This window comes from Cydia amplana, chromosome 22 (assembly GCF_948474715.1).
Source record: "Cydia amplana chromosome 22, ilCydAmpl1.1, whole genome shotgun sequence".
NCBI classification, from domain to species: Eukaryota; Metazoa; Arthropoda; class Insecta; order Lepidoptera; family Tortricidae; genus Cydia; species Cydia amplana.
Window position 1 is genome coordinate 908863 of NC_086090.1, and position 15464 is coordinate 924326.

The 15464-nt window shown below is 43.0% G+C and overlaps 1 protein-coding gene across 1 annotated transcript in view; it reads left to right on the forward strand.

The window, feature by feature from the left end:
- The window catches only part of LOC134658488 (inositol 1,4,5-trisphosphate receptor), a 108655-nt gene that overhangs the window by 84686 nt on the left and 8505 nt on the right, over nucleotides 1–15464 (forward strand). The window contains exons 48-57 of the mRNA XM_063514174.1: nucleotides 803–901; nucleotides 2677–2820; nucleotides 3266–3391; nucleotides 3890–3956; nucleotides 4793–4915; nucleotides 6064–6236; nucleotides 10323–10487; nucleotides 10988–11165; nucleotides 13202–13374; nucleotides 14710–14763. Of these exons, the coding sequence (XP_063370244.1) occupies nucleotides 803–901; nucleotides 2677–2820; nucleotides 3266–3391; nucleotides 3890–3956; nucleotides 4793–4915; nucleotides 6064–6236; nucleotides 10323–10487; nucleotides 10988–11165; nucleotides 13202–13374; nucleotides 14710–14763 (1302 nt within the window). The remainder of the gene's footprint in view (nucleotides 1–802; nucleotides 902–2676; nucleotides 2821–3265; nucleotides 3392–3889; nucleotides 3957–4792; nucleotides 4916–6063; nucleotides 6237–10322; nucleotides 10488–10987; nucleotides 11166–13201; nucleotides 13375–14709; nucleotides 14764–15464) is intronic.

Here is a 15464-nt window from a genome sequence, read left to right on the forward strand (position 1 = left end):
ATTCGCAAATATAGGTAGTACATACAGTGATCTTATAATAAGTGGTGTCGCTATATTTGACCAACAGGCATGCAAAAAACATATGTACATATGTAGAAATGATTAAAATTTTAAGCATATTATTGTATGTTTAAGATTAAAATCACTCCAAGATATAGGTTGTCTTAAATCTAAATTAAACTAATGTGCAGAAAATATGAATAGAAATCAATATCAAGGAATTAAATGACATTTGAATATACTACACTCTACAGTTACCATTGAAATACTAGTTTTATATTTGAGAGCAGTATCCGTCCTGTTGCTGAGAAATTAATGCGTTCAGGTCGTCCCGCCATCTCCTCCAAGGCCCGTCACTCCGGCGTTTACGTTGTAGCACCCACTCCGTGGCTAACCCACCTCTGTGGGTGCATCATCATCATTGGCCTTCAGCGTCTATCGCAGACGATTTATGGTGTAAAACATTACACCGCCTAGGACGGAATTAAGGAAACGCAGGGATGCCCAGTATTGCCCAGCACCTGCATTACCCTCTCGGCGTCACTGTCTTATCCCACAGGAAAGGTGAGCCAATACGTGTGGAGACAGGTCGGCTGCAGGAATCTGCCGCTTATTTCAGGTTGGACCCTACTCGCGCCTTACGGTAACTCCATCCCTGGTTTTATTTTGGAGTATCCTTCTCGTAGATGGATTGCAAACCAATGCTAAGAGGACCATACATACATACACATACATACACTGGTGGTGGGTGCATACTTCGTATATGGCCTATTAATATTTACAAAGGTGAATTGTTCCGCAGGTAGATGTGGCGTGCTCTGCCTTCCATCAGGAACACGCACCAGACGCGGATTCTGATTCTGAAGATGACTCGCCCGTACAAGGCGTGTCTCCTAAGGAAGTGAGTATAAATTACTTAAAAAAGTATAAATAAAGCTCGAACACACGTCTATAAAAATCAATATTGAGCATAAAACAGGACGAGAAATCTCACACTTTGTGGCCTGTAGTCGGTCATTAAAGTAAAGGAAAGTAGGTACCAAGAAAATTTTAACCGCTTGTGGTGAAGAAAATATGTATGGAGACCCTAGTGGTTACTTACTTACTTTGGTACTTTCTCTTGTTATATATTTATTGTTTTTTAGTGTTCCGTACAAAACTTTGTTCACGGAACACTTATAGAATAAAATAGAAGGTGCTTTATTCAAAAACGCTTAATTTAAACTTGACTAATAACAACACTGACATAGATTGGTTATAAAGCGTTCCTGAAATGGTCTCCACTCAGCTTCATGTCAAGGAACCTTTGAAGTCCCCGACGCTGGTCTCCCGTGGAAACCCTTATGGGATCACTTCGGTCTTGAAAATCAGTTAAATGCGTTTTTCTTGGAGACCGTTTGACGTAGATACCTAAAATTTGGAACAGTTGTAGCCATTACCACCACTAATATTGTAAATAAGTGAAAACCGCTTATTTCTTTCATAAGGCACACTTGCACCATTCCACAAACCCGGAGTAAACCGGTTAAACGTGGAGTTACCATGGTTACCAGTACTAGGTGAACGGTTTAACCACTTAACCCCGGGTTAGTGGGATGGTGCAAGCAGGGCTAAGAAGTGTAATAATAATATAGTAATATAATAAATAATTTATTTCAAGTAACTTTGACTCATAGATATTGCTAGTATGTACTTATAGCTATGTTAGTGTTTACACTTATCACTATATATACAGATTTATTGTTAAAGAATATAATTACAAATTGATTAAATAAAATAAAATAAAAAATAAAATAATAAAATAATGTTTCTAGAAGTACAACATCGTTTATACATAATAAGTACTTCTAGAAACATGCATATCATCACAGTGCCTCATATATGGGCAGTCAAACCTCTCGGCTATCAAACGCAGGATAGGGTTGGGGCTGGCCCGCACCCGGCGCACCAGGGATGTGCATCGTTTGCGCATAGTCGTATAAAAGCAATCTATGCGTGCTTCAGCAAACATCCCTGATGCGCTACAGAAGCGGGGCAGCCCCACCAGGACCCGGAACACGTTGTTATATTGGACCCGGAGAGCCCCATAGGCCCGCTGCGTGTAGTATGTCCATAAAGCTTTGGATTCCTCCGAAAACGGTGCCGTCATATTACGGCCGCTATATAGCGTTGACTGACGTCACTAGAACGTTGTCTATGTAAACAAGATGGCGCGGTTTCCTAGACGACGTTACGTTACGTTGATTGTCAACGTAACGTAAGATGACGGCCGTCATGACGGTGTCGATAGTTTCGTGAACGTTTTATTAGATAGCGGCGACGCCATTTTGAATAAATGACATGAGATTTGAATAAATGATTCTGTACTACGATTATTTTCCTCTTCTGATGATATTTCATCCTCCAAGTAAATTATAGATGATCAAGCAAATCTTGTCAGTAGGAAAAGGCGCGAAATTCAAATTTTCTATGGGACGTTATCCCATCGCGCCTACATTTTTCAAATTTGCCGCTTTGACCTTGGTGGATGACGGTGTGTTATGACGCCGTGGTACTTTCCACATGTCGCCACCGTAAAGACGGCCGTCTTTTGCGGCCGCTATATGACGGCCGTCATATGACGGCACCGTTTTCGGAGGAATCCAAAGCTTAAGTAATATAGGATGTGTGCGTCAGGTGGGCCACAACATCTACATCCTGTGCCACCAGCTGGCCGGCCACAACAAGGAGCTGGCCGCGCTGGTGCGCGCGCCGCCCGCCAACGCGCACCAGCACGCGCTCGCGCTGCAGTACTACCGTACTCACACGGCGCAGATAGAGGTACACTAACTAGTATTTATACCTGTTACTGGCTAGTATTACATGTTGTCATTATTTACACTTGTTATTTGTTACAATTTTTACCTGTTACATAGAAGTATTCTTAGCTGTTAAATGCGAGTATTTGTACTTGTTACTTGAAAGTATTTGTACTTGTTACTTGCAAGTATTTATACGTGTTACTTGTAAGTAAAAATATTCTTAAAAAAATTTAGGTAAAGTCGGCCAAAAATGTGGTCTACCCTACGGTTGAACGTCATGAGACAACAAGGTCGATTTACTTTAAACTCCGTTAGAAAAGTCAACCTTAGCGATCGTTAGATCTCGCAGAAACTTTTGTCAAAACTGGTAGACCACTTTCGTGGCCCACTGTACTTGCTGAGTTTGCTTAGAAAAATATTAACAAACATGCGTTCTTAACATTTTTTGATGGTTATCCTATCAGATAGTCCGAACGGACCGCAGCATGGAACAGATAGTATTCCCCATCCCGGAGATCTGCGAGTATCTGCCCGCCGACAGTAAGCACCGCGTGCTGCAGACCGCCGAGCGAGACGACCAGGGCAGCAAGGTCACTGTTACTGTACTCATACTTTACTGGAACAGATAGTATTACTCCCGGAGATCTGCGAGTATCTGCCCGCCGACAGTAAGCACCGCGTGCTGCAGACCGCCGAGCGAGACGACCAGGGCAGCAAGGTCACTGTTACTGTACTCATACTTTACTGGAACAGATAGTATTACTCCCGGAGATCTGCGAGTATCTGCCCGCCGACAGTAAGCACCGCGTGCTGCAGACCGCCGAGCGAGACGACCAGGGCAGCAAGGTCACTGTTACTACTAGTATTTTCACCCTACCACTATCATAAACACACATTTTATGCGTCTGAGTTTGTTTATGCTCTAGGTCTAGATTTAAAAAATCACGATAAGTCCAGCAATAACATTGTCATGTATTGAAATCAAGTGCATTGTTGTTGATTATATAAAATATAAAATTATGCAATGTACAAAGTATGTATACAATGACTAAATTAAAAGAATACTAAGTAATATATTAATGTTATAGGTTACCGACTTCTTTTCCCGTCTCGACAACCTCTTCCACGAGATGAAATGGCAAAAGAAGTTGAGAGGTAAGTCACGGAATATGTAAACTGAAATAAATGTCATAATATACTAAAGGAGATATGACCAAGTCTTCCGATGGCCGACGCCGGAATCGAACCGGCGTCTGCGGCGTAAGTTGAAGACATATATTTCAGTTTATAATTTATTTTATGTGTACACTATTTAAAAATACAAATAAAATATATGTGATAAAATAATTCTATTGGTGCCCCAACTGTCATGGAAAATACTTGGCATACAGAAACACTTATATGTATGTAAAGTATTTAAGACGAAGTCTCAAAACATAAATAGAGTTAGAACAAGAAAGTGTGCAGCGATTTTGATAGCTCACGCAGTGCAAGTGTTATTTTAAACGTCAAACTTCTATGAATTATGACGTATAAAATAAATATAACACTTGCAATGCGTATGCTATCAAAATACTTGCAGACTTTTCTTGGTCTAACTCTACAAGAAAGCGTGTTAAATTCGGTTAGCAGTGTGAATTAGTTTCCTTAGAATCAGGATTTTTTTTAAACTCTACCTATGTTACTTAATATCGGATTTTTATTAAATCTCTATGTAACTTAGTAATACTTACTATGTACTTATGTTTAATTCTAGAGATAGTTCGAAAAGTGTATAATATAATGTGTGTAATACAAGTGTACTAATTTTATCATACTGACTACATATCTATTAACAGTATAAGTGTCTTGGCTATAGCTGTAAACTTATACTTAGTGTTTGCCTGAATAAAGAATAAAGAACTAGTTGGAATTGGAACAGGGAAAAAATACTGGTAATCAGCAAAATTACTTGGAATAAGTGTTTCACTGACTTTTTATTTTGTTTACAGGTCAACCATTCCTGTTCTGGGTGTCGTCCTACATGTCGCTATGGAGCACGATATTATTCAACTTCGCTGTTCTAATCAACGTCATCGTTGCTTTTTTCTATCCATTTCAAGAAGAAACCCCCAGTAAGTTTATTTATATACTTTTACTGTACATATGGCGCTATTATATGTTATACAATCAATATTGCTAACTTAGAATAAATTGTGGTACTTTCTTTTAGACTAACTTTCTTCAGTATACAAATACTATTTAACTGTATACATATTTCTGTGCTTTCGAGCTTTCTACCCTTAGTCCTTCTCTGTTAATATGTAGGTCATATTACAAAAACAAGTCGCTTGGTATGAACTACATAAGTCAATCTCACGGAATATGGCTAAGGGTTAAAATGTTCTTTATTATCTATTTAAATCTTTTGTACAAACTATCGTTCTTGACTATATTTAGAAGTGCATGCTAACTTTCTAGCTTATCAGATGGTTCAGAGTGAGTTTCAGTCACCTTGCATGATTTCAAAACTTATCTACAACTTTCACCTTCCTTTCACTTTCACTGAAACTTTTAATTTTGCTTGGCCTTTTTTTAACAATTTAACTTAGTAGTCAGTACTACGTTCTCATGACTTTTTTTATTTCCTTTTTTTCTATACCGTATGTTCTCTTTTTCAAAACGTTAAATTTTTCGAATATACTTTTGATCCATTATAAATTTATAATATAACATTGATGATACATTTGTTACCTTGAAATTTCTAACCTCGTATGATCTTTTGATACTTACGTGTATACCTTGTGCCCTTTGTCTTTTGAATCAGCGTTAAAGCTTTGGTTTCCTCTGATAGCGGTGCTGTCATATAGCGGCCGTCTCCATACAAATACTACATCCATATTTATTTAGCCGTATTATTTAGTATGGAGACGGCCGTTATATGACGGCACCGCTATCCTAGGAAAACCGATCTTAAGGCCCCCTAAATTTATTTCAACCTCTTATCTCCAAGTAATTATCACTGGTAATATGGGATTTTTTTGTGTGTAGTGGTGAAAAGTGAGAAAAAAAATCCTAGCTGTTACCAGTGGTGACAACTTGTTAGGAATAGCCCCTGAAGGGCTGATTTAGACGGCGCGCGAACTCGCATGCGATTTTAGTTACATTGCGGACTGTTGGTTACGTCCAATTCAACCGACCGATCAAAACCCGCAATGTAATGAAACTCGCATGCGAGTTCTCGAGTCGTCTAAATGAGCCCGAATTGTCATGATACCCACAGAACTGGGCCAGCACCTATCCCTGGTGGTGTGGTGCGTGTCGGGCAGCGCGGCCGCGCTGGTGACGTGGCTGCCGCGCTCGTCCGGCGTGCGCGCGCTGCTGGCGAGCGGCATCGTGCGGCTCATCTTCAGCGCCGGGCCCGAGCCCACCCTGTGGACCCTGGGCATGCTAACGGTGACTCCAGGGAATCTTTCTCTGTCACTCTAATTACGCCTTCACTGGAGGAAAAGAGGAAGATCCCCGCAATTTGCTAATTTCGGTTTTCGCGGTAGACCCTCAGGCTGCCGGTATACATACCTTAAGGATGACGGGGACAATTTTGGTTCACGTATAGTGCCAGCGAAAATGAAAATTGCTTTTTAAGTCGATGTCGATAAATTTTAATATCAAAACTTCCTTGAGACACAGACATATTAATTATATTAAAAACGGGTCACTCGCGTATTTTAAGTCGAGCATTTTTGACTTAAAATACGTGAGTGACCCGTATTTTAAATATATTTAAGATGTCGATAAAATTTTGATTTAATTTAATTAATCCCTAGCACTGGTGCATTTTTGTCCCCATCAAACTAAGATATGCACATAAGACGTTGGAAGAAAGAAAAAATTGCACGGGTTTGGTAAACTTCTGTAGCTCAGTTGGTAAGAGCCATCGAGCCAACGTTCTGAAAATGTTCTAGGAAAGTTCCAATCTTGCCCTAGCCGTGTTTTTAGGGTTCCGTAGCCAAATGGCAAAAAACGGAACCCTTATGGATTCGTCATGTCTGTCTGTCTGTCCGTCCGTATGTCACAGCCACTTTTTTCCGAAACTATAAGAACTATACTGTTGAAACTTGGTAAGTAGATGTATTATGTGAACCGCATTAAGATTTTCACACAAAAATAGGAAAAAAAACAATAAATTTTTGGGGTTCCCCATACTTAGAACTGAAACTCAACATTTTTTTTTATCAAACCCATACGTGTGGGGTAGTGATGGGCAGGACATCAATTTAAAATGAGTTTGTATGAGTACCTCTTTTTCAAAAATGAGGTGTTACAATGTCTTACTTCAAATGAGGTGAGGTACTGGCATATTTGCATATTTTCAGCATCGGCATCGGCTATTTTCTCCGATAAGTTCAGAGCTTATCGGAGTTATCGGCAACAAAAACTAGTTAAACCGAATTTTTAGTCAAACACAACTTGTCAGTCAGTAAGAACCAGGAAAGTTATACTCATCCCATTCTTTTGGATGCTAGTACTAGAAAAGATAGAGTTATTGACAGTATGATATATATGATTCTCTCTATTTGGTATGAGACAGTCCTGGGCCAAACCATATAATATAATTATACTCCTATTATCCTTTACACATAAATATTTAATTTGAATGCAATTCTCGAGGTGAAGAAAAAGAAAGACAGATCAATTTAAGAACTAAGAATCAAACCAAGGACCTAGTGACCTACATCCTACATAGAAACTTTGATGCTTTTATGAAACTTGTTCTAATTTAGCTGTTTTATGGATTGTTCAATTCAATTTCAATCCTTGCTACTTGATATTATTTACAGTTTAATAATAATATATTTCAATAAGAATAGTAGCCTTAAAACTGCACGACTGTTTTTTAGCAAAGTAAGGAGAACAAATTCCATATTTTCTTCTAATTATATATCATTATAGATAAAAATAACTAACTTACCACTTCAGATCATTTAACAGTAATGTGATAGTAAATAAAAGCACATTCGCGCAATATTTTTCACTACATTTTCGTATGCAAAAGACACCAAGGTAAGGTAGAGCCACGAGCCACAGGTATATTTAATCGTGTAAACAATGTCCCTGTTTAGATATTTCGGTATATATATATATATATATATATATATATTAGCATTATCACTATAAGACAACATATTGGACTCATAAACTAAACGAAGATCTTGTTGCAAACTTGTTCCGTCACTGTCACTACTGTCAGTGTCAGCTGCCTATAAATTGCGTTTCATTTCGCACTATTTCTTGCGAATTCAGTCTTACTTCATGGTGATTGTTGAGATTGTCAAGAATGTCAAGTGAAGAAATAGAATAGAGTCTGTGCGGAAAGAGAAGAGTCGTTGAATGTATGGGGCTCAATACATTCCACGACTCTTCTCTTTCCGAACAGACTCTAACAGGAAATTTGCATTCCCTAAGCCCCCTCCAGACTATGCGCGTGAATCGCGGCGCGACTTCGCAGAGCGAACATATTGCGACGTTGAATTATGACTCCACACTCGCACACTTCACGGTGAATTCGCAGTTTGGTTCGCGCCAAGATGGCGGAAAAGCATCAGCTGATCGAGTTTAACTGTCATTTATCTACGGCATCATACTTGCTGTGGCTATTTTTCCATTTTGTTTTGTTGTAAAACCGTAAATTATAGACGCTTTATATAATATAATTAATATTAATCTTGCAACTGATGAGCCAAAATAGTGAGTAATGTGGAGTCTTGCTAGTTCGCGCTTCGCGCCTCCTTTGACGCGGGCCGAAAAATTGACAAAAAATGGGGAACAATGCGCGAAGGCGTGAACAATCTGCGAAATCGACGCCACACTCGCGTTCGCGGCTTCGCACCGCGATTCGCGCACGAGTGTGGAGGGCCCTTATGAAACAGTCTATGAAAATTGACATTTATGTGTCCGCACCTGCTGATTCGATCGGAGAATTTCATCAGATTGGCGAAAAATTGTCTTGTCTGGATACCACTTATTTCAACGTTGTTTACGAAGAACGGTAACAAAAAGTAATACAAATTCAAATCATTACGTAAAATACATGTTTATTACACTTAGTAAATTATACTTACTATTTAATTACTACACTAACGTAAATTGTCACATTTTGTGTAAACTACCGACCGTATTCACCGTATTATATTGCAAAAATTTAAATAATATTTTGTTCAGTAATCCTTTATTATCCTTTACTGTTTCTAAGCATGCTTCGTAAATGCTCACGTCACATGCATGCTCAGTCAGAGGCGAACCACGTTCGACGTCTTGCCGCCCTGTCACACTTACGTACGAATTTACAAGTGCGACAGAGAAGCAACATGTCGAACTTCGTTCTGATGACTTAGATTTCCCGCGCCATTCGGCCATTTTGACAAGTGAGTTAGGATCAAAAAGGCGTAAGATGTATGAAAGCGTGCAGCACTTATTAGCACTTACGCTTGTTGTCTTTCGTGTTTAATTTTTAACGTATTTTCGGTAGTGAAGCGGTGATATTGAAGTGTCTGTCTCACTCCCTCTTTTGGTATTTCTAATTCATTGTTTCATTTTGAAATGATTTTTAATAGCCAGTTTAAACTCTCGCGCGAGCCACGAGACGAGCCGCGAGCCCACCGCTTACACTCTCGTCTCGTGGCGCGGCTCGCGGCTCGTCTCGTGGCTCGCGCGAGTTTAAACCGGCTAGAAGAATTTGAAGTGTTCATGTCAATGTCACAGTGACGAGGTGAATGGTACAAACTCAACGCATTTCTCGGTGGACCTTTTGCCATTGCAATAAGGTTTGTAGTTCGGCAGTTGACAGTGTGGACGGTTACTCGTTTCTTAATTTGAGTGTCAGTGAGCCGGCGAGCACCTAGCGGCTCGCGCCTCGCGCGAGAGTTGGTTGTAAGGGGCGTGTAAGCTATTAGGCCCGCGAGTGAATTTGAAAGGATGAGAGTTTTTTGAAATTTGAAGTGTGTGAATGATTTGTGTGGCAAGAGGTGTATGTGATGCGCGCGAGTAAATGAGTAAAATGAATGGAGGAGTGAAGTAAGACATTTTTGCGGTGTGAAGTACTGCGACAATTTAACATAATGAGCGGTACAAAAGAGGTGCCTCGCGAGTGAGCGACTCAACACTAGTGTGGGGTATCTATGGATAGGTCTTCAAAAATGATATTGAGGTTTCTAATATATATATTTTTTAAACTGAATAGTTTGCGCGAGAGACACCTCCAAAGTGGTAAAATGTGTCCCCCCCCCCCCCCTGTAACTTCTAAAATAAGAGAATGATAAAACTAAAAAAAATATATGATGTACATTACCATGCAAACATCCACCGAAAATTGGTTTGAACGAGATCTAGTAAGTAGTTTTTTTTTAATACGTCATAAACCCCCTAAATACGGAACCCTTCATGGGCGAGTCCGACTCGCACTTGGCCGCTTTTCTTTAATTAAAAAAATTGTAATATCGCTACTTGCGCAATTGTAATTCTGAACTTACCCTTTGTTTCCAGATAGTGGTGAAGGGCGTCCACCTCGTCTCCATCATGGGCAACCAGGGCACACTGTCCAAGGCCCCGCGCCGGGTGCTCCGGGACCCTGAGCTCCTCTACCACGGCGCGTACCTCGGCTTCTGCTTCCTGGGCATCTGCTGCCACCCATTCTTTTTCTCGGTGCTGGTGAGTGACCAATACCCCCCCTCATGGGCCACCAAAAAATTCAAGAATTCAATATTTTTTTGTAAACATAGGTTAAATATAGATCTTATACATTAATTTATGTTTCACAATGTTTTGCCATTTGGCATACAAATATAAAATCAAGAAGAGATGGAGTGTGCACTAATTATAATATGATGTCAAACAAAAACAAGAGTGTACTTAAACTAAACTAAAACAACTTAAATTCAAAATGTGTCTATCAAGAGGCGGAACCTATAGAAGACCATAAAGAAGTCTGGAATAAAATAATATTTGTTTTGGCTTTACAGATAAAATCATTTACAAGACCTGGAAATAAAACCAAGATCCAAATATTATCTTATCAGCGATAATACAAGTATCTCCATTTTGCAGTATATTTATCTAAAATTAGAAAAAAAATATCTCATGAAAGAGTTCTAAATATACGTTATTTTTGTCAACAATTATTTTGTTTATTTTAAATATGTTTGTTTCAGCTTCTAGACATTGTGTACCGCGAAGAGACCCTACTGAACGTGATGCGATCGGTGACACGCAACGGGCGGTCCATCCTCCTGACGGCCGTGCTGGCGCTGGTGCTAGTCTACATGTTCTCCATCGTCGGCTACATGTTCTTCCGCGACCACTTCCTGCTCAACGTCGACCGGCTGGACGGTGAGTACCCTGCACGTTGTGGTCGGTGACACGCGACCGCTACATCCTCCTGACGGCCGTGCTGGCGCTGGTGCTAGTCTACATGTTCTCCATCGTCGGCTACATGTTCTTCCGCGACCGCTTCCTGCTCAACGTCGACCGGCTGGACGGTGAGTACCCTGCACGTTGTGGTCGGTGACACGCGACCGCTACATCCTCCTGACGGCCGTGCTGGCGCTGGTGCTAGTCTACATGTTCTCCATCGTCGGCTACATGTTCTTCCGCGACCGCTTCCTGCTCAACGTCGACCGGCTGGACGGTGAGTACCCTGCACGTTGTGGTCGGTGACACGCGACCGCTACATCCTCCTGACGGCCGTGCTGGCGCTGGTGCTAGTCTACATGTTCTCCATCGTCGGCTACATGTTCTTCCGCGACCACTTCCTGCTCAACGTCGACCGGCTGGACGGTGAGTACCCTGCACGTTGTGGTCGGTGACACGCGACCGCTACATCCTCCTGACGGCCGTGCTGGCGCTGGTGCTAGTCTACATGTTCTCCATCGTCGGCTACATGTTCTTCCGCGACCACTTCCTGCTCAACGTCGACCGGCTGGACGGTGAGTACCCTGCACGTTGTGGTCGGTGACACGCGACCGCTACATCCTCCTGACGGCCGTGCTGGCGCTGATGCTAGTCTACATGTTCTCCATCGTCGGCTACATGTTCTTCCGCGACCGCTTCCTGCTCAACGTCGACCGGCTGGACGGTGAGTACCCTGCACGTTGTGGTCGGTGACACGCGACCGCTACATCCTCCTGACGGCCGTGCTGGCGCTGGTGCTAGTCTACATGTTCTCCATCGTCGGCTACATGTTCTTCCGCGACCGCTTCCTGCTCAACGTCGACCGGCTGGACGGTGAGTACCCTGCACGTTGTGGTCGGTGACACGCGACCGCTACATCCTCCTGACGGCCGTGCTGGCGCTGGTGCTAGTCTACATGTTCTCCATCGTCGGCTACATGTTCTTCCGCGACCGCTTCCTGCTCAACGTCGACCGGCTGGACGGTGCGTTAGACCAGTGATTGTATTGAAAATACGATTGCAGCTCTTTAAAAAAGCGGCCAAGTGCGAGTCGGACTCGCCCATGAAGGGTTCCGTATTTAGGCGATTTATGACGTATAAAAAAAAACTACTTACTAGATCTCGTTCAAACCAATTTTCGGTGGAAGTTTACATGGTAATGTACATCATATATTTTTTTTAGTTTTATCATTCTCTTATTTTAGAAGTTACAGGGGGGGACACACATTTTACCACTTTGGAAGTGTCTCTCGCGCAAACTATTCAGTTTATAAAAAACCCCACACGTATGGGTTTGATGAAAAAAAAAAAATTTGAGTTTCAGTTCGAAGTATGGGGAACCCCAAAAATTTATTGTTTTTTTTTCTATTTTTGTGTGAAAATCTTAATGCGGTTCACAGAATACATCTACTTATTAAGTTTCAACAGTATAGTTCTTATAGTTTCGGAGAAAAGTGGCTGTGACATACGGACGGACAGACAGACGGACAGACAGACAGACAGACATGACGAATCTATAAGGGTTCCGTTTTTTGCCATTTGGCTACGGAACCCTAAAAACACATGAGAGTCCAGATCAAGCTAACTTGGCAGCGATTTTGATAGCACAGACTGTGCATTGTTTTAAACGTCAAACTTCTATGAAATTATGACGTTTAATTGAACACTTCCACAGTCTGTGCTATCCAAATCGCTGCCGAGTTAGCTGGGTCTGACTCTAAAGTTCTGAAAACGACTTGCGGCTCTTTGAAATGCGTGATTTCTTTTGCGGTATGATCTTCCTCTCTTCAAGTCTGCCGGCCCCTGCATTCAACTGATCAACAATATTTCTACTGAAAACGCAATCACCTCAGAATTCTCCAGTGTAGAATTTTATGGATTAATTCTCCACTGGAGAATTAAGGATTAATCAGGATATTCTTCCACTGAATTCTCTATCTCTTTTCCACCAAAAGCTAATGTCTAAGTATATTTCAGACGACGACGACCCCCGCTACGACATGGACAAGTGCTCCGACGAGTCCGCCAACAAGTACCTGCACGACGGCAGCCCGCAGTGCGCCCGCGGACGGTTCGTGTCCGTCGGCGGCGACATACGCGAGCGCTCCTGCGACTCGCTCATCATGTGCATAGTGAGCACGCTCAACCAGGTGCGTTGTACTGGGCGGGACCGCCATGTGACGTGGCCAACAAGTACCTGCACGACGGCAGCCCGCAGTGCGCCCGCGGACGGTTCGTGTCCGTCGGCGGCGACATACGCGAGCGCTCCTGCGACTCGCTCATCATGTGCATAGTGAGCACGCTCAACCAGGTGCGTTGTACTGGGCGGGACCGCCATGTGACGTGGCCAACAAGTACCTGCACGACGGCAGCCCGCAGTGCGCCCGCGGACGGTTCGTGTCCGTCGGCGGCGACATACGCGAGCGCTCCTGCGACTCGCTCATCATGTGCATAGTGAGCACGCTCAACCAGGTGCGTTGTACTGGGCGGGACCGCCATGTGACGTGGCCAACAAGTACCTGCACGACGGCAGCCCGCAGTGCGCCCGCGGACGGTTCGTGTCCGTCGGCGGCGACATACGCGAGCGCTCCTGCGACTCGCTCATCATGTGCATAGTGAGCACGCTCAACCAGGTGCGTTGTACTGGGCGGGACCGCCATGTGACGTGGCCAACAAGTACCTGCACGACGGCAGCCCGCAGTGCGCCCGCGGACGGTTCGTGTCCGTCGGCGGCGACATACGCGAGCGCTCCTGCGACTCGCTCATCATGTGCATAGTGAGCACGCTCAACCAGGTGCGTTGTACTGGGCGGGACCGCCATGTGACGTGGCCAACAAGTACCTGCACGACGGCAGCCCGCAGTGCGCCCGCGGACGGTTCGTGTCCGTCGGCGGCGACATACGCGAGCGCTCCTGCGACTCGCTCATCATGTGCATAGTGAGCACGCTCAACCAGGTGCGTTGTACCGGGCGGGGCCGCCATGTGACGTGGCCAACAAGTACCTGCACGACGGCAGCCCGCAGTGCGCCCGCGGACGGTTCGTGTCCGTCGGCGGCGACATACGCGAGCGCTCCTGCGACTCGCTCATCATGTGCATAGTGAGCACGCTCAACCAGGTGCGTTGTACCGGGCGGGGCCGCCATGTGACGTGGCCAACAAGTACCTGCACGACCAACAGTGAACAGTGATATCTTCGCTTCGGATCAAACTTGAGCTCGCGAGGAACACACAACGCTCTTCTCTCCCATCTGAGATACCGAGACTTACACCATGAATAACATTAAAATTTACCTTAAGAGTATTACAATATCTCAACGGTATTATATTTAGAGTGAGAGCCGTAGCAGTAGCAAAGTACTACTCCGCGCGTGCTTAAGCGCATTACATTATACCAACTATACATTTATTTCTGTTGTAAAAAAACCGGTTAAATATCATATTTTATGAAGCGATGGCAAAATAAATATTGATCTGTTTAATTTCAGGGGTTGCGTAACGGTGGTGGCATCGGCGACGTGCTCCGAGCGCCCGCTAGCTGGGTAAGTGTGCAATAAACGGGCCATACAGACGCATACGGCACACCTACAAACAACGGTTGCTTCTTTTTTTCCCGATGATTAAAGGTATATATAGGCGTATAATACTAGTTGTGACTTATGTCGCCTGAAAATTAATGCTGTATATTTGGTCAACACAACAAAATAATAAATATATAGAAAATGCGCCACGATAATGACAAAATGCTGTCGATTTAAACAGCATGCATGCTGTTTGTCATGAGTCATGAAGGAATTGTGACGAACACAATTTACAAAACCAACTAGGGAACAAATCAAATTATTATTTAACGAAAATATTTTGTATTGTGTGTGTATGATATCTATTTCAGTTTATAATTTAAATATGATAGTGTTTTTTTAAATAATATTTTCATAAAAAATAATTTGATTGTTCCCTAGTTGAATAGATGGCAGCACCATATCTCTCGCTATACCGTAATCCAGTCATAGACTAGGAATCCTCTAGACTGAGTTTAGAGCAATTATTTCATGAAACCGATGCTGCCAAAAATACTTGGGTGCGGGGGACGAGGTGAGCGAGTCCCGTGCCGTGATTGGTCCGTTCAAAGACACGGACCAATCACGGCACGGGATTGACTCGAAGATGGAGTAAAATTACCGTATAAGTGGCAGAGCGGGTAGCGTTACTATGCTCAGTCTAGAGGATTCCTAGTTTATGA